The sequence below is a fragment of the Geotrypetes seraphini genome, chromosome 2, assembly GCF_902459505.1.
Source record: "Geotrypetes seraphini chromosome 2, aGeoSer1.1, whole genome shotgun sequence".
Lineage (NCBI taxonomy): Eukaryota > Metazoa > Chordata > Amphibia > Gymnophiona > Dermophiidae > Geotrypetes > Geotrypetes seraphini.
The window spans coordinates 4595276-4614162 of record NC_047085.1 but is presented as its reverse complement, the minus strand read 5'-3'; the positions used below and the strand labels follow the sequence as shown (position 1 = coordinate 4614162).

The 18887-nt window shown below is 45.0% G+C and overlaps 1 protein-coding gene across 1 annotated transcript in view; it reads right to left on the bottom strand.

The window, feature by feature from the left end:
- DGAT1 (diacylglycerol O-acyltransferase 1) overlaps nucleotides 1-18887 on the bottom strand; it is a 286769-nt gene that overhangs the window by 178193 nt on the left and 89689 nt on the right. The window contains exons 5-6 of the mRNA XM_033933026.1: nucleotides 4991-5043; nucleotides 3190-3295 (exon numbers count right to left, since the gene is read on the bottom strand). Coding sequence (XP_033788917.1) covers nucleotides 3190-3295; nucleotides 4991-5043 — 159 coding nt within the window. The remainder of the gene's footprint in view (nucleotides 1-3189; nucleotides 3296-4990; nucleotides 5044-18887) is intronic.

Genomic DNA, 18887 nt, shown 5'->3' with positions numbered 1-18887 from the left:
TGGTTCAAACCACTGTGACTTTTGCTTGCCTCTGCAATTTTATTTCGCCTTGCCTCTGCGTTGATTCTACACTGTGTGCAGAATTTATTAAATTGTGTGTGGTGGCATTTGAACTTGTTTGGCAGTATTTGATTTTATCTGGTTTGCTGGACAGGTGTTTTGAGTTTTTTTTCATGATTGTTTGGTGGTATTTGAATATTGGTGCCAGTATGATGAATTCTTATTTTTACTTTTAGAATGGCATGTGTGGTTTTGGCATCTCCAGTCCTTGTATTGCACATCATCCAGAGGCCTTCAGTTCCTGTTGATCTTTAATACTTTGGGACAGTGATAGCTTTGGACCAGATTCATCCAGTGTTTATACTAACTTAACAGATTTGGTAGAAATCTGGAACGTTCTTCCAGAGGCTGTTATAGGAGAAAGTACCCTCCAGGGATTCAAGAAAAGGTTAGATAAGTTCCGCTGGACCAGAACATACGCAGGTAAGGCTAGACTCAAATAGGGCACTGGTCTTTGACTCAAACAAGGCACCGGTCTTTGACCTAAGGGCCACCGCGTGAGCGGATTGTTGAGCATGATGGACCGCTGGTCTGATCCAGCAGCTGCAATTCTTATGTTCTTACATCCAGCCACCCCAGTATAAAGAAAACGAGTGTTCCAAAGAAGAGCAAAACCTACCACTTTCATGATGAATGGGAAATGGACTACTTCTTCATCATGGTGAAAGACAAGTGTTGTCTAATTTGCAATGCCCTAGTATCCTTGCCCAAAAAGGGTAATCTGGGATGTCTTATAAGGCTCTGCATAACAATAAGTTTGATACTGATTTTCCACCCAAAAGTGAAATTTGTAAACTGAAGCTCAAAGAACTTAAATCGAAATTGGCTACTCAGCAACAGTTGATGGCGAAGTCAAGGTTACATTTGGTCAATGCAACCATAGCATCCTTCAAGGTCAGCAACCTGATTGCAAAGAAACGCAAACCTATCACTGAAGGGGAATTTGTAAAAGATTGTTTTCTTGAAGCCACTGACAATCTTTTTGAAGTACAGTAGTACCTCGGTTTACGAGTGCACCGGTTTGCGAGTGTTTTGCAAGACAAGCAAAACATTTGCAAAATCAGTACCTCGGAAACCGAGCATGGCTCGATTTACGAGCACCCCCCCCTCGCAATCCGGCACCCCCCCTGCGATCCGGCACCCCCCCTTCCTCGAACCGGCACCCCCCGCCACGATCCGACCCCCCAGACACAATTGGGCACCCCCTGCCACGATCCAACCCCCCCCCCCCGCCACGATTGGGCACCCCCCCCGACACGATTGGGCACCCCCCGCCACGATCCGCCCCCCCCCCGCCACGATCCAACCCCCCCGCCACGATTAGGCACCCCCCAACACAATTGGGCACCCCCCCGCCGCTTCTTACCCTCATCTGGGCACTATTGAAAATCGGCCTTCTCGTCTGCTGGGCCTTGAGCATCTGAGCATGCTCAAGGCCTGCGAGTTCACGTTCACGTTCTCAAAATCTACTTTTCCATGTCTTACCTTCCCATCTCCCTCTCCTTCCCTCCCTCCCTATTTCCATGGTCTGACATCTCTCTCCCCCCCCCCCCCCCCGTGGTCTGACATCTCTCTCCTTTTCCCCCTTTCCCAGTCTGACATCTCTCTCCTCTCCTTCCCATAATCTGGCATCTCTCTCTACTACTACTACTATTATTATTTCTATAGCGCTACCAGGCTACCCTCCTTCCCGTTTATTTCCTGGTCTGGTATCTCTCCCTTTCTTTAGTCATCTCTCCTCCCCCATCCCCTGTGTAACATTTCTTTTTTCCTTCCTCCTTTCTGCCCCCTACAGTCCATCTCCCTTTCCTTCCTCCTTTCTGGCCCCCTTTCCAGTCCAACATTTCTCCCTCCTTTCTACTAATCCAACATTTTTCTCTCTTCCTCCTGCATGCTTCTCCTCTGGTCTTCCTTCCTTCCCCCAACCAACATCTCCCTCTTTCTCTCTCCCTCCATGAGTCCAACTTTTAACTCTCTGCCCTCTCCCCCTTCCCCAAAGTGTAATATTTCTTCTTCCCTCCTTTCTGTCTTCCCCATCCATCTCGCCCTCTCCATGAGTCCAACACTTTCTCCCTCCTGCAAGCTTTCTCTCTCTGTCCTTGCCTCTTCCCTCGAGTGGCATCCCTCCTTCCCATCCCCCAATCCAACATGCTCTCTCCCCATGCACCATCTCACTCCAGTGTGTAGCACCTTTCCTTTCCCTCCCTTTTTGCCATGTCCAGCAGCACCTTGTCTCCCTTCCTTTTACCTCCCCCCATCCAGCAGTACCCCTTCCCTCCTTCTCCTCCTATCCAGCAGTACCCCTTCTCCTTTCCCTTTTTCCCTGTCCAGCATACCTCTTCTCTATCTAGGCTAGCAGCAGCTCACTGTGTGGTTTTAACTTTGGCACACAGCTGCCGCTAGCAGTTTAGCTGCGGTTTCATCAGGCAGCCTTGGGTCATTTGCTAGGCCAGCCCGACTCGGGCCTAGTAAAGGCCCGGAGACTGCCTGATGAAACCGCAGATAAACTACTGCTAGCGGCAGCTGTGTGCTGAAGTTAAAACCACACAGAGCTGCCGCTGCTGATCCAGGGGTGTGGAGAGAAGTCGAAGGCAGGAGGCCCGGAAGATACACATCAAAGACAAGAGTCCCGGTAGAAGTCAGCCACGGCACACTTAAAATCTCAAAATGCACAGTAGTGTGCCGTGGCACACAGTTTGCGATACACTGAACTACAAGTTAAAAACAAATGAATTGGCAGCAGAAATCCGTGCAGAACTTACACCTTGAATGGTGAGACCTTAGCTAGAACTTCAACAGACCTACAATCGCCTACCACCGCCTACAATCAGGCCGCCGTTTATAGAATCCGGGCCTTAGTGTCTACTCTGTTAGAACTACTAAAGAGTGTTTTACATAAGAACTTAAGAATAGCCATACTGGGTTAGACCAATGGTCCATCAAGCCCCGTAGCAGTTCATCATGTTTTTACCAAATATTGCTACATCTCTTTAAATATATATCTCATTTAGCACAGAGGCAAAAGATGATAGAGTAATCTTCTCAGTGTCAGAGGCAAGTGGAGAGAATCCAGACTTGAACACTTTTAAGAATATATGTGAAATGTATGTACAGCAGTATGTTACTTACCTGGAGTAATGGAGGTAACCATGAACACAACAAGAACTGGAGCACAAAGGATTGTGCCGAGGTTCAAAGTATAGAGGAATATACCCAGACTCTCGGGGAAAACACCCTGCACAAGAAGAATATTTAGTTTAGAGTAAGCTCACAAAAACTTCATCCAATGAAGAAAAGCAGCAATGGTGAGTGGTGAAACAGCTCAATTCAGAAATGACCCATTTCCTGTGAGGCAAACAACAAGAAGCTCAAGAGTTCCACAATTGAAGAAGGAATGCCCAAAAAGGGCGGAGGCAGCGGAATACAAGTGTGGTGTGGTGGGCCTGCCAGCTGGAAGGTATAAGCTCTCTCCCTCTGGCCAGACTTTTACAAAGAGGTACCAGGGGGAGGAGGAGGGCTTTGCAGTGTGAGGTCTAGAAGCTTGGGGGGGGGGGGGCGAGGGGAATGTCTGGAGTTAGATGTCATTCTGGCAGGAGGGCATGGGGAATTCACGGACAGGCATGGGGTGTCCCTGCCACAGCCACTCAGATGATCGCGGCAGGGAGGATTTCCCTTGCACAATCAGCTGATTGCAACGTGATTCTCTAACCGGTGCCTGTGACAGGTTAGGCAGGGTTAGGCACCTGTCCGTTAGGGCAGATGAGATTCTGTATAGAATGCCAGTCTGCGATTCTCAGCTGCTTCTTAGGCAGCTGCTGAGACCGGCTTCTTATACAGAATTTCCCCCCCAGTGTGCACTCTTAAAAAATACACACATTCTCCTTCAATAGTGTATGTATGTGCAAACCATTATCCCGTATATTATAACACCCATCCAGAATTTAACGATCCTCAGAAACACCACTTTGTGTTCAATACAATTTCATTACACAAAGCTTTATGTGCTGTATCGTCATAGGATCCAAGGTTTAAATAGATATTATTAAATAAATATATTTTTTATCTATATATATTTTTTATTTGTGTTTATCTTTAAATATAAGTGCTATTCATATGTTCATCAAATCTTATTCTTAATATAATAAGTCTTAGCTGTCACTTAGCTTTTCTCTGTGATCTGTGGTCTAGATTGGGGATATTTAATGCACCAACATGTTTCACATAATTGCTCTCTCAATGTGAAGTCCTTCATAGACAAGTCGCCTTCCTTATAGGCCACTCTCTTCTAGGACAAGTCTCCTTCCTTATAGGCCACTCTCTTCTAGGAGAGAGTGGTCTATAAGGAAGGCGACTTGTCTATGAGGGACTTCACCTTGAGAAAGCAATTATGCGAAACATATTGGTGAATTAAATGTCCCCGACCTAGACCACAGATCACAGAGAAAAGCTAAGCAATAGCCAAGACTTATTATATTAATAATGACATTTGATGAATGTATGAATAGCACTTATATTTAAAGATAAAAAATACAAATAAAAAATATGTATACAGATAAAAAATATATTTATTTAATAATATCTATTTAAAACCTTGGATCCTATGACGATACAACACATTAAGCTTTGTGTAATGAAATTGTATTGAACACAAAGTGGTGTTTCTGAGGATCGTTAAATTCTGGATGGGTGTTATAATATACGGGATAATATAAGAGACTATCCCTGTACTCTGATACTATATGGAATAACCCCTATTACTATCTATAAGAGTGCTAGTTATATGATTGTGCAAACCATTATGCACATGAGTGCATTACTGGAAATAAAATGTCCTTTGTGCAAACTTTCCTGATAGTGTCCATTATCATCAGCGAATGAGATTTGTTTCAAACAATCGCCTATCCCTAGTTATTATAGAAATTGAGCTTACCGATGCAAGTCGTCTCTCTGTATGCAAAGCAGCCAACACAAATATATTGGATGCTAGGAAAAATGATAAAATACAAATGAAAAAAAATACCAGACTCGGAAGAGAGAACACAGTAGGAGCAGAAAGCAGTTACTTACCGTAACAGGTGTTATCCAGGGACAGCAGGCAGATATTCTCATGTATGGGTGATGTCACTGACAGAGCCCCAGTACGGACCACTTTAAAAGTGCATTGCCACTTTAAGACTTTAGAAAGTTTGCGATAACCCGCACCACTCATGCGCGCCTTCCCGCCCGTAGTTGCGCGGTCCCTCAGTTAAAATAAGCCAGCTATGAAGCCAACCCGGGTAGGTGGGTGGGTTGTAAGAATATCTGCCTGCTGTCCCTGGATAACACCTGTTACGGTAAGTAACTGTGCTTTATCCCAGGACAAGCAGGCAGCATATTCTCACTGATGGGTGACCTCCAAGCTAACAAGAATGGGATGGTGGGAGTGTTGGCCTTTAAGAAAATAAATTTTGTAATACAGATTAGCCTAAGTGACCATCCCATCTGGAGAAGGACTCTAGATAATAGTGATAAGTGAATGTATGAACTGAGGACCAGGTGGCAGCTTTACAGATTTCCTCAATGAGAGTAGATCTGAGGAAAGCTGCCATAGTTCTAATTTTGTGGGCTGTAACACAACTCTCCAGTGCCAGTCCAGTCTGAACATAAAAGAAAGAGATGCAGGCAGCCAGCCAGTTGGAAATCGTTCTCTTGGCAACAGGATGCCCAACTTGTTTGGATCAACTGAGATGAAGAGTTGGGGAGAAGTATGATGAGGATTTGTCCTGTCGCTGTAATAGGCCAAAGCACATTTACAGTCCAAAGTATGCAAATTTGTTTCTCCTGAATGAGAATAAGGCTTAGGAAAAAACACTGGTAGAACAACTGACTGATTAAAGATGAAATTCAGTGACAACTTTCGGAAGAAACTTTGGATGTGTGCATAGAACCACCATCATGGTGAAAGACAGTGAAGGGTGGATCTGCCACTGACCCTCCTGGCAGAGGTGAGAGCAATAAGGAAGACAACTTTCCAAGTGAGAAACCTGAGATGAGCTGTGGCCATTGGTTCAAATGGTGGCTTTATCAAACTGGAAAGGACCCAGATGACAGGCAGAGGCTTGAGAGGCGGCTTAACATTGAAAAGTCCTTTCATGAATCTAGAGACCACAGGATGAGCAGTAAGAGGTTTTCCCCGAACTTCCATATGAAAAGCTGTAATAGCACTGAGATGGACTCTGATAGATGTAGATTTGAGACCAAGAGTCAGACAGATGAAGGAGATAATCCAAGACCAATTCTACTGCCAAGGAAGTTGGGTCTTGATAATGAAGAAAACCTAGACCACTTTTATTGATAACATTGCTGAGTGGCTGGTTTCCTGGAGGCGTCAATAATATGTCAAACAGGCTGAGAGAGATGTAATGCAGAAGAATTCAGCCCAAGAGAAACCAAGCTGTCAAGTGTAATGATTGCAAATTGGGATATAGAAGTGACGCCTGTCGCTGAGTGAGCAGAGAAGGAAAAACTGGTAGGAGTATCAGTTCCCTGGAGCTGAGTTGAAGTAGAAGGGAAAACCAATGCTGCCTTGGCCACCTTGGAGCAATGAGGATCATGGTGGCTTGCTCTTGTTTGAGTTTGAACAGAGTCCTCAAAATGAGAGGAATTGGAGGGAATGCATATAGAAACAGGCCCGTCCAATCCAGAAGAAAGGCGTCAGCTTCCAGACAGAGAGGAGAGTAAAGCCTGGAGCAAAACTGGGGCAACTGTTGATTGTGAGGAGCCGAAAACAAATCCACTTGTGGAATGCCCCACTGAGCAAAGACAGATTGAAGAGTTAGAGTTGAGAGTCCATTCGTGAGGCTGAAGAATTCTGCTGAGGTTGTCTGCTAGGGAATTCTTCTCCCCTTGTTGCTGATGTGGTTGCTGTTTCTGCCTCCTAGGTTGAGATTTAGGAAGAGGTGCAGGCTTAGCAGCAAACCTTCTCTGGTAAGAAGAAGCTGGCCAGAAAGGACGAGAAGGTGGAGGCTTCTTCTTAGATTTGACCAGGGTGTCCTATCTGATCTCATGAGCTGACAACTTTTGAGTAGCCCTGTCCAAGGAGGGACCAAAAAGTTAATCTCCTAGACAAGGAGCATTTGCAAGCCTGTCTTGGTGGTTTACATCCAGCTCAGAAACACGAAGCCAAGCCAGACGTCTCATGACTACTGACAGTGCCCCAGCACGCAAAGTAAGTTCAAATGTATTGTATGTGGAATGGACCATGTGTTTTCTGAGCTGGAACAGGTCAGAAACATGATGCTGAAAAGCAGGAAGTTTACGTTCTGGAATGTATTTCTGAAAAGTGGAACCTTGTTTAATTAAATGCTTAAGGTAGAAAGAAAAATGGAAATTATAGTTGCCAGACCAGTTGGCCAACATGGCAATTTGGTATAAGCGCTTGCCAAACTGATCCATGGTCTTGCCCTCTCTGCCAGGAGGTACAGAAGCATACACACTAGCCCCCGAGGATTTCTTCAAGAAGAGACTCGTGTGGAAGTTGGGGCTTGTCAAACCCAGGAATAGGGACCACACTATATAAAGAATCCAACTTACGAAGAGCAACAGGAATGGTAAGTGGCGTCTCCAGATTTTTGTAAAGTTTCCCTTAAGATATCATGAAGGGGAAGCTTGAGTAGTTCCTTGGGTGGTTGATCATAATCTAGCGCTTCTAGGAACTGCTTTGAACATTTGGAATCAGCTTTATTTGGAATCAGCTTTAAGAGGGATAGACAAAGTCTCTGACATCTCACGAAGAAACTTAGAGAAAGATGACTTCTGAGAGAAAACAGGAGCCTCCTGGTATGAATGCTGAGGAAAGTCATCATCTGAAGAGCCTTCAGCCTCAGAGAGAAGAGGATCCTGCTCAAAGTCCCCCCACAGATCTGAATCATTTATAGATGGGAGTCATGCCGAGTAGTGCTGCCAGATTCAGGAAAAAAAATTTTGATTCAATTCAGCCTATTGAATTGTTTTTTCGATTCGATTTTAGCCTCTTTGCCCTCTCCTACTCACACTGGTCCCATGGTGTAAACAAAATAAACAAAAAATACTTTTCCTCTCTCTATTAATTCCTAGCTCACGTTTGCGGTCCAACACCAGCTCTGGAAGGATACACATTTCAAATCTGACGTATTGTAATCACAAAACAAAAAATAAAATTATTTTTCCTACCTTTTGTTGTCTGGTCATTTTTCAAATCTTGTTGGTCCCATGTTGGTCTGGTTGGCTTCTGATCAGGCTCTCCTTCTTTCTTCGTGCTAACCATCTATCTTCCATCTCTGTCTTCCCCTTCTGTTTCCCTTTCCACCCCCGGAGGTCTGGCATCTTTCCTTTTTTTCATTTCCATCCCCCCGCAGCTGCAGCGATGGACCCCACCATCCACAGACCCACCATCTCTCCTTTTCTCATCTACCCTTTCATCCAGCATCTCTCTTCTGTGTCCCTGTTCCTATGCTCCCTCCATGCCCAGCATCTTATCTCTCCTCATATCCAGCTTCTTCTTTCTCTCTTCCTTACCTCCTGTATCCCTTCCCCAGGTTTCTTCTACTATCGCAACTGCCATCTCGCACCTTGCCCACCTACATTGGAGATATCTGTCTCTCTTGTACCCTTCCCCTTGTGGTCTTGCATTTCTCTCTCCCTCTCTCCATTAGTCCAGCATCTCTCCTGCTTTCCTCCCCCTCTTTTTGGACTCTCTCTTCCCTTCACTTCACCCCAGGTCTGGCATCTCTTCTCCCCTCTCTTACTCCTTCCTCCTCCTCCCTCTGCACAGGCCTGCCTCCCCACCGCCAAAGGAACTCTTCCTCCTCCTCCCTCTGCACAGGCCTGCCTCCCAGCCCTGAAGGCCTGCTCCCTGCCACGAAGACCTGGTCCCCCCATGAAGGCCTGCTCCCCACAGGAAGGCACTTTCTCTCTTCCTCCCCACGCGAAGGCCTGCTCTCTCCACAAGGCCTGCTCCCCCCCCCCCACCCCCGTCGCAAAGGCACATTTTCTCCTCCTCCCCGCCGAAGGCCTGCTCCCCCCTCCGCAAACGAATGCCTGCTCCCCTCTGCTCCCGCCGCGAAAGCCTACTCCCCCTGCAGCCTGCACCTTCTCCGCTCTTATCTCCTTAACGCTAACAGGGCAGCTTGAAGGCTCGCTGGTATTATAGCAATCCCTGCAGCTGCCTGTGGTCCTCAGTGGCACGTTCTCTCTGCAGCAATCCTGCCTCAGACGTCAGAGCAGGGGCAGGACGTAGCAGAAAGAACGTGCCTTTGAGGACTACTGGCAGCTTCAGGGATCACTATAACACCAGCGAGCCTGCAAGCTGCCATATTAGTATAAAGGAGGTAAGAATGGGCAAGCTGGGGGAGGCCTTTCTGACCTACCCTCCCCCTTCAAGCAGGAGCAGCAGCGGATGGCCAACAAGAGGCAGCGCTGCAGCTCCTGCTTTAGGAAGGCACAGAGGAAGGGTCGACCATTGAATCGGGAGGCCAATTTTTAAAAAAATTGAATCGATTCGAATCGATTCACCTGATTCAAATCGGTGAATCGATTCGAATTGTGAATTGGGCAGCACTAGTGCTGAGTACTCAGTGTCAAAGGCTCGAGGTGTTTAAGTTTAAGTTTTTGCAATGCGTTGCGAGACCGCACTGGAGTCAACTCAGCTGATGTCTGCGTCAAGGAGGAATGGCATCGCTGAGTCAATGGTGCTGAGTCCTTGATGGAAAGTGTGTGCACCGATGGAGACTACTGCAGGTGCTACCAGTGTCGATGGCTCAGACCGGAGCTGCACTGGGGGAGTCGATGTCGACACGAGTCAGCACCAGCATTTTAAAATGCTCACCCAGTTCTTCCTTAAGCAAACTGTCTATCTTTTGCTTAAGGGTAAGCATCGGTACCGCTGGCTTTTTTGCCGGTACCCTTGGTGCGTCTCTACACTTCGGTAATGAGGAGGCCGATGTCGAGGCACTCACCGAGATCATAGCAGAGTACTTTCTGGGCTTTTTCGAGGTCGGCAGGACTTGACTCACCGTTACTTTGACCTGAGGCCCAGACGGGGTGGGGGGAAGGCTCCTTAGCCAGCTTACCCACAGAAGGCTACAACACCGGCGATGGGTTTGTCGACGTCGAATCTTGCAGTCACCTTAGCCAGCGCCTTCGGTAATGGTGTCGAGTCTCCCTCCATTGCGACACCAAAAAGTAGCTTTTGCTATATGAGATGGTTCTTCAAGGTTCTTTTTTGAAGAGAAGAAAAACAGGAGCAAGTTTCCAGCTGTTGCTCAGGCCCCAAGCACTGGAGGCACCAGCGATGCGGGTCAGCTCCTGAAATGGGCCGAGCACAGCATCCACACTTTTTAAAACCCATCTGTGGGTGTGACATCGACAGAAAAACAGCCCCGGATAGATCAAAATCGGAGGCCAAGATGGTCGAAGAGGCCCCGCCAGGCCGAACCCGCGAGAGGGAAAAACAAAAAATGTTATGATTTTTTTTTACTCATTAAAGGAAAAATAAAGAAAACAAAAAAGAAATGTGACTGAAAGTCACAAATCCTCGAGAGCAGGAAGGCAGCAAAGGAAAAAAGTTTCAACGGCCATTGAAAAACGCATCTTCTTAGCTCCGCGGAAACTAAGAAACTGAGGGACCACTCGCCTACGTCGGGCAGGAAAGCACTCATGCATGCGTGGTGTGGGCTATCGCAAACTTTCTAAAGTCTTGAAGTGGCGATGCACTTTTAAAGTGGTCCATACCGGGGCACGGTCAATGATGTCACCCATACATGAGAATATCTGCCTGCTTGTCCTGGGATAACAGCAGTATTCAAAGACAGGTATATGTGACAAAGGAACACAAAAGAGCAGAGTTGGCCAAAATCAGAGATGTAATCACAAGTCCAAATAGAAGTCCTTTATTAACTGACCCAACATAGCCATGTTTCAACACAATGACTGTTTCAGGGGACATGGTCTCACTGTAAAGATAGTTGTACCACGCTCGCTCAAAATATGAGAATAGATCATGCATGGAAAGCATCTCAGTGCCCAGATCAGCACGATACCACTTCTGTTCTTTTGTGTTCCTTGAGTTTCCTGCAGAAAGTTTTCTGTGTTATATAATGTTACAGTTAAGTTGTTTATATTACGCTATTGCCAAAAAATACCGTATATACTTGAATATAAACCAATCTGAATATAAACCGAGGCAACCTCTTTTCTTCCCCCTCCCCAAAAAAAGGGGGGGTAGCATAAAAATTGCCGCTGCTGGGTCAGACCAGTGATCCAATCGTGCCCAGCAATCCGCTCACGCGGCAGCCCTTAGGTGAAAGACCAGTGTCCTAACAGAGACTAGCCTCACCTGCGTATGTTCTGAAGGTTGACTCTAATATAAACCAAGGGTTTATATTCAAGTATAGGTATTGGTGGTCCAGTGGTGATTCAGGACAGGAGCAATCCCCTCCTTGTCCTGTCCCAGCCAGCTCTGCACCCCCCGCTCCCTCCCAAACCCATTGCAGACCTTCTCCAGGCCTGCCTTGAGCTCTGGTGGTCCAGCACTGAGTCAGGATAGGAGCAACCCCTCCCATGTCCTGTCCTAGCTAACTCCATACCACCCCACCTCCCACACCTGAGAAAGCTTACCTTGCACACCCTGGCAGTCCAGCGGTGAACCGGGGTAGGAGCAAACCTCCTACACTCTGCCCCATTCAGAGCTGCTAAAGGAAATGGCTGTCGTGAGTTTCTGCAGCAACCTCGCAAGACTGCAGGAACTTGTGGAAGCCATTTCCTTTAGCAGCTCTGCATGGGGCAGAAGCGTAGGAAGATATCTAAGGTTCACCACTGGACCAACAGGGCATGCAAGGTAGGCCTTTTCAGGTGTGGGAGGGAGGTAGTGTGATATGGAACTGGCTAGCACAGGACACAGGAGGGTTCACTCATGTCCCGGCTCACGGCAGGCTCTGGGGAGGCCTGCAACAGGTCTGGAAGAAGGGGCAGAGGGGTTGCACAGCTGGATGACTCAAATATAAACCGAGACTCCCATGTTTGGGACTTTTATTGACCCAAAAATCTTAGTTTATATTCAAGTATATACGGTAGTTCATAGTGCATTACATACAAAAAACTAGATTAATTAAACTAGGATATAAATAAACAACAAGAAATTATCCCATTATTAAATTACAAAGATTAAATTTCTGGAACAAAAAAATTTTAAGTGCTTTTTTAAACATGGTAAGAATGACTATAAATACTATTTGAATTGGCAAGAATGAATGACCATACAGAAGGAAAGAAGAGAGAAAACAATCTTTCCCCTTTCAACTGGGGAATTGTAATGTTAAAATATTCCAAACATTATAATATTGCCAAATCAATGGCCTGCCAATTACATTGTTCATATATTGTGGGGTCAAGCCATATAATGTTTTACATACCAACAGTGTAACTTAAACAGGATGCTAGCCTCTGTTGGAAACCAGTGTAAAGCTACATAACAAAGTGTAATTCTATCTGATTTTCTTTTTTTTTTTTTTATAAATCTTTATTCATTTTTCATCTTACAACAAATACATATATATAAAACATTTGTCAATGAGTACATCATTTGAAATTCTATCATTTATGATACTAATAGATAAAATTTTTTTATCCCATCCCTCCCACCCTTCCAGTCTTACATTCATTCAAATATTATTTATATGATATCTTTCCTAGTAATCTAAACATTAAATAAATTCAAATTCCCCCCTCCCATCCCTTCTACCTTAAATTGTATCTATAATGTAAAATGGTATCTAATCATTGCAATATTTTGTTAATGGTCCCCATATCTCTTTAAATTTATTAAAATTCCCTTTTTGCACAGCTATTGTTCTCTCCAAGGGTATTACAAGCAGAATGAAAGAAGTTATCCTGCCATTGTATCGGGCGATGGTGCGCCCGCATCTGGAGTACTGCGTCCAATATTGGTCGCCGTACCTAAAGAAGGATATGATGATACTTGAGAGGGTTCAGAAGAGAGCGACGCGTTTGATAAAAGGTATGGAAAACCTTTCATACGCTGAAAGATTAGAGAGACTGGGGATTTTTTCACTGGAGAAGCGGAGACTTAGAGGGGATATGATAGAGACTTATAAGATCACGAAGGGCATAGAGAAAGTGGAGAGGGACAGCTTCTTCAAACTTTTGACAACTACAAGAACGAGATGGCTTTTGGAAAAATTGAAAGGGGACAGATTCAGAACCAATGCTAGGAAGTTCTTCTTCACCCAACGGGTGGTGGACACCTGCAACGCGCTTTCAGAGGGAATGCTAGGACAGGGTACGTATTGGAGTTTGTCGCCACACTGCAGTCCCAGACCAGACTCTACAGCACTCTCTGTGGCTGGACATAGAAATAACACCAGCGTGTGACCCGGCCTGGAGTCACCCTGCAGGATTGGACTGACACAGAAAATGGGAACTAAAAAAAAAAACAAAATTACACAAATGTTGCTTAAGTAAAAAGGTCAGGATGCTCAGAATCAATTCAATAATGTTCAATGCAAAAATCCAGTCAACGTAAAATTCAAAAGAAAGAAGAATAAACAATCCAGCCAAAGTTCAAACTTTCTCTTTCTCTTATACTCAGTCAAAACTGCGCCCGAGTCATGGCTCTCCTTAGAGCTTGCCCAGCCTGCATTCAATCAAATCATTCAACTGACCCACATTCAACTGTTGCTGTTCAGGAGATGGATGGAGACACTGACTCCTGGCAGTTAGTGACCTCCTCCACAGGTAAACGTAGGAGATCCCCCCCCCCCCCCCCATTTACAATCTCTTCACCTTCTCACTCTTTCTCTCACCAGGGCAGCTCCACATCGACTCCGCATCTGAACCTGAAGAACAGATTCCAGGTCTTGCAGGAAGAGACTACCGTTGTGGACATGGAACAGGATCAACACACATCTCCATCTCCAGGGACAATGGATCGACACCCCCAAAAGAGGCGTAGAGTGATAGCCATTGGGGACTCCACGTTGAGGGGCACCGAGGGACCAATATGCAGACCGGATATGCAGTCGAGGGAGGTCTGCTGTCTGCCCGGAGCCAGAATACGAGATGTGACCACCTGTCTTGATAGACTTCTCAGGCCCCAGGACCACTTCCCCATGCTGCTCATCCACATCGGGACGAACGACACTGCCAAGAACACCCTGGAGGACATAGCTAGAGACTTCGGAGCTCTGGGAAAGAGGCTAAAGCAGACAGAAGCATAGGTAGTATTCTCTTCAATTCTTCCTGTTAGGGGCAGAGGAAGGGACAGGGATGAACGTATCCTGAAGACGAATGAGTGGCTACAACGATGGTGCCGGGAAATGAACTTCGGATTCCTGAATCACGGAGAGGCACTACAGGGACTACAGGGACCAGACGGACTCCACCTGACCAACAGAGGTAAGAATGTCTTCGGACACAGGCTAGCCCGCCTACTTCGAAGGGCTTTAAACTAGGTAAGTCGGGGGTGGGTACCCACTTTTACACCAGAGCAGTAAGTAACAATCCTGATGGGGCGAACCAAAACTCCGCTTCTAAGTCTAAGGTAAGTACCCTTATTGCAAAAGAATCACTAGGTGACACTTTAATTCAAATGGATGGCTCACTACAGGAGCTTAGTAAACAGAAAGAGTGGAGAGCTATGTATGTTAACTCACAGAGCCTAGGGAATAAATTTCTAGAACTAGAAACAGAAATAGTTAATGCAGACCTGGACGTGGTAGCAATATCCGAAACATGGTTCACAGACTCTCATGGGTGGGATATAACTATACCAGGATACAACCTGCTTCGACAAGACAGAGAGGGTAAGTTAGGAGGAGGGGTAGCACTTTACATCAAAGAGAACATCAAGACAACCAGGATCACGGATGTCAAGTATACTGGGGAATCCATCTGGGTAAACCTGGCCAGAGGCAGAGAAAAATGCCTGTACCTTGGTGTGGTATACAGACCTCCAAGGCAATCGGAGGACAAGGATGCAGAATTAATTGAAGACATTGAGAATATCACCTTACGGGGGGACGTCGTTCTGTTAGGAGACTTCAACATGCCTGATGTAGACTCAGGGTTCAATTCTTTCCCCCTTACTCTTCAACATCTTTCTCTCACCTTTACTTAGTCTTAGCCAGTCTATAGGCTTCTCCGCATATGCTTATGCGGAAGACATACAATTATTACATCCATGTAACCTAGAAAACCCTATTGAAATAGCTCAAGTCAACCAAAAATTAGTCAAAATTAAAGAATGGCTCACCTACAACAAACTCGCTCTTAATATACCAAAAACAAAGGTCCTCCTTTTTCCTTCAAAACAGGGAATACAATTATCTTCTCCTTTCATGATAGATGATTTAATAATTGAAACAGTGACTTCACTCAAAATTTTAGGTGTAATCATAGATGACAAGTTTACTTATCAAGAACATGTCAACAACATTGTTAAATGCTGTCTTTATTGTCTTCGTTTAATCCGTTCAATGACAAAATATTTAGAACCACAATCCTTAAATATTCTAATGCACTCTCTTGTTATAGCAAAACTAGATTACTGTAACTCTCTGCTACAAAATATTACTCAAAAAGAAAAAAAACGTTTACAAATTATTCAGAACATAGCAATCAAAATAATTCATAATGGTAAAAAATATGACCACGTAACACCTCTGCTAATCAAATCACATTGGCTGCCCATAAATAACCGAATAACTTATAAAATAGCTCTATTGACTTTCAAAACACTAAATTCTAATGAACCACAATTCATAGATCGTTTATTAATTCCCCATTCTTCAAATCGCTCTTTACGTTCTGAATCCCAAGAACTATTAATGGTTCCCTCTCTAAAAATAGTAGGGACAAAACGCCACGATATTTTCTCTGTAGTGGCTCCTCTTACTTGGAATTCTCTTCCTTTATATATCAGAAAAAATAAGAATTTAAACCAATTCAAAACTAATTTAAAATCATTTCTTTTTAAAATTTCTTTTGACCTCTAAACTCACTTCATTGCCAATTTCTATCTGAGAACCTTCAACCCCTCCCTAATGTTTTTTCCCTCCCCTTTCAGACCTCTCTTTCTCCCTTTTTAGGGAAAATATTTTTGTAACTTTAAGTCCTCATGTTCATTCCATATGTGTCATAGTTTGTCAATATTGTTTTGTGTGTCAAATTCCTTTTAGTTAAAGAAATATTATAATACTGTTATTTTACCCCTTTAGTGTTCAATAATATATAATTCAACGATGATTGTTATACTTTGTTAATCGCTTAGTTTGTAATAAGCGATACATCAAATAAAATTAAACTTGAAACTTGAAACTTGGAACACACTCTCAGCGACAACTTGTGATAGCAGGAGGATATTAACGTCCATGAAGGGAGTAAGGCTCAAACAAATGGTACTAGAGCCCACTAGCCACTAGTGACCATAACATGGTATGGTTTAACCTTAAGAAGGGCTTCCCTAGGTCACAAACAAAAACAAGAGTACTCAATTTCTGAGACACTGACTTTGCACGCATGGGAGATTTCATCCATCAGACGCTGCAGGTTCAAGAAGTAACTGATAATGTGGAAACTATGTGGTCAACCTTGAAATCGACCCTTCATGAGGCAACTAAACGCTACATAAAAATCGGTAACCAAACAGCAAAGAAAAAAGAAACCCCAATGGTTCACTGTTGAGGTCTTGTACCTCGTCAAAGAGAAGAAAAGAGCATTTCTCGTATACAAACGCACGGGGGAAAAAGAAGCAAACATTGAATACAGGACAAAGTCTGCAGCGGTCAAAACAGCAGTCAGGGAGGCCAAACTTCGAATGGAAGAAACTCTAGCGAAGAACATTAAGAAAGGGGACAAATCCTTCTTCAGGTACATTAGCGACAGAAAAAAGAACGCAAACAGGATAGTACGCCTTAGAACGCCAGAAGGGAACTATGTGGAAACAGATTCCGATAAGGCCAAACTGCTGAATGATTACTTCTGTTCAGTCTTCACCTGCGAGGCACCAGGGCACGGGCCACGGCTGGAAGCAAAGCAAAGCATGGAAGACCCATTTCAGAATTTTGAATTCACACCAGCTGATGTTTACAGAGAACTGTCAAGACTCAAGGTGAACAAAGCCATGGGACCGGACAATTTGCATCCAAGAGTGCTCAGAGAGCTATGCGATGTTCTGGCGAAACCGTTAGCCATGCTCTTCAATCTCTCCCTAAGTACAGGGAGAGTCCCCCTGGACTGGAAAACAGCCAACGTTATTCCTCTGCACAAAAAGGGTTGCAGAGCAGAGGCTGCGAATTACAGGCCAGTGAGTCTCACATCAATAGTGTGTAAACTCATGGAAACTCTAGTTAAAGGCAAATTAGACACGATATTGGATGAGGGAAATCTGAGGGATCCCTGTCAACATGGATTCACTAGGGGCAGGTCATGCCAATCCAATCTCATCAGCTTCTTTGACTGGGTGACAGGAAAACTAGACTCGGTACTTGGATTTCAGTAAAGCTTTTGACAGTGTCCTGCACCGTAGACTATTAAACAAGATGAAATCGATAGGGTTGGGTGAGAAACTAACTAACTGCATTGGTCAATGATTGGCTGAGTGGAAGACTTCAGAGGGTGGTGGTCAACGGCACCCTCTCTGAGACATCGGAGGTGACTAGCGGAGTGCCGCAGGGATCAGTCCTGGGACCATCCCTTTTCAACATATTCAAAGTAGCACTGTTCGCCGACGCCGCCAAACTGTGTAATATAGTAAGTGAAAGCAACCTCAAGGATAGTATGATGCAGGATCTGATCACGTTGGAAAACTGGTCCTCGACATGGCAGCTGGGCTTCAACGCTAAGAAGTGTAAGGTCATGCATCTCGGCAGCAAAAATCCATGCAGAACATACACCTTGAATGGAGAAGCACTAGCTAGGACTTCAGAAGAACGGGACTTAGGAGTAATCATCAGTGCAGACATGAAGGCTGCCAAACAAGTAGAGAAGGCCTCATCCAAGGCAAGGCAAATGATGGGATGTATCAAGAGAAGCTTCGTCAGCCGCAAACCTGAAGTCATAATGCCACTTTACAGAGCTATGGTGAGACCTCATCTGGAATACTGTGTGCAATTCTGGAGGCCACATTACTGTAAAGATGTGCTTCGAGCCGAGTTGGTCCAGCAGATGGCCACTAGAATGGTCTCCGGACTCAAGGGTCTCTCATACGAAGAAAGACTGGGCAAATTGCAGCTCTATACTCTAGAGGAACGCAGGGAAAGGGGTGATATGATTGAGACATTTAAATACATCACAGGTCGTGTTGAGCTGGAAGACGACATATTCGTTCCCAAGGGACTCTCGGTCACAAGGGGGCACCCGCTTAAACTCAGAGGAGGGAAATTTAGTGGTGACACCAGGAAGTACTTCTTCACAGAAAGGGTGGTGGATCATTGGAACAAACTTCCGGTGCAGGTGATCAAGGCCACCAGCGTGCTCGACTTTAAGAATAAATGGGACATCCACGTGGGATCCCTACGAAGGTCGAGCTAAGGAACTAAGTCATCAGCACTAAGACTTAATGGGGTGGGTCAGTAGAGTGGGCAGACTTGATGGGCTGTAGCCCTTTTCTGCCGTCATCTTTCTATGTTTCTATGTTTCTAGTAACAAAATTCATGGAGAGTGATCAAAATCAAGTTTATAAGATCGGACTTCCGGTGATGTCATCCGTGTGATGGCGGTGTGAGAAACGAGCTCCTCTTCACCCAGCTATAATTAGCTAATATTGGCGTATCTGCGACCTGCTTTGGGCAGTG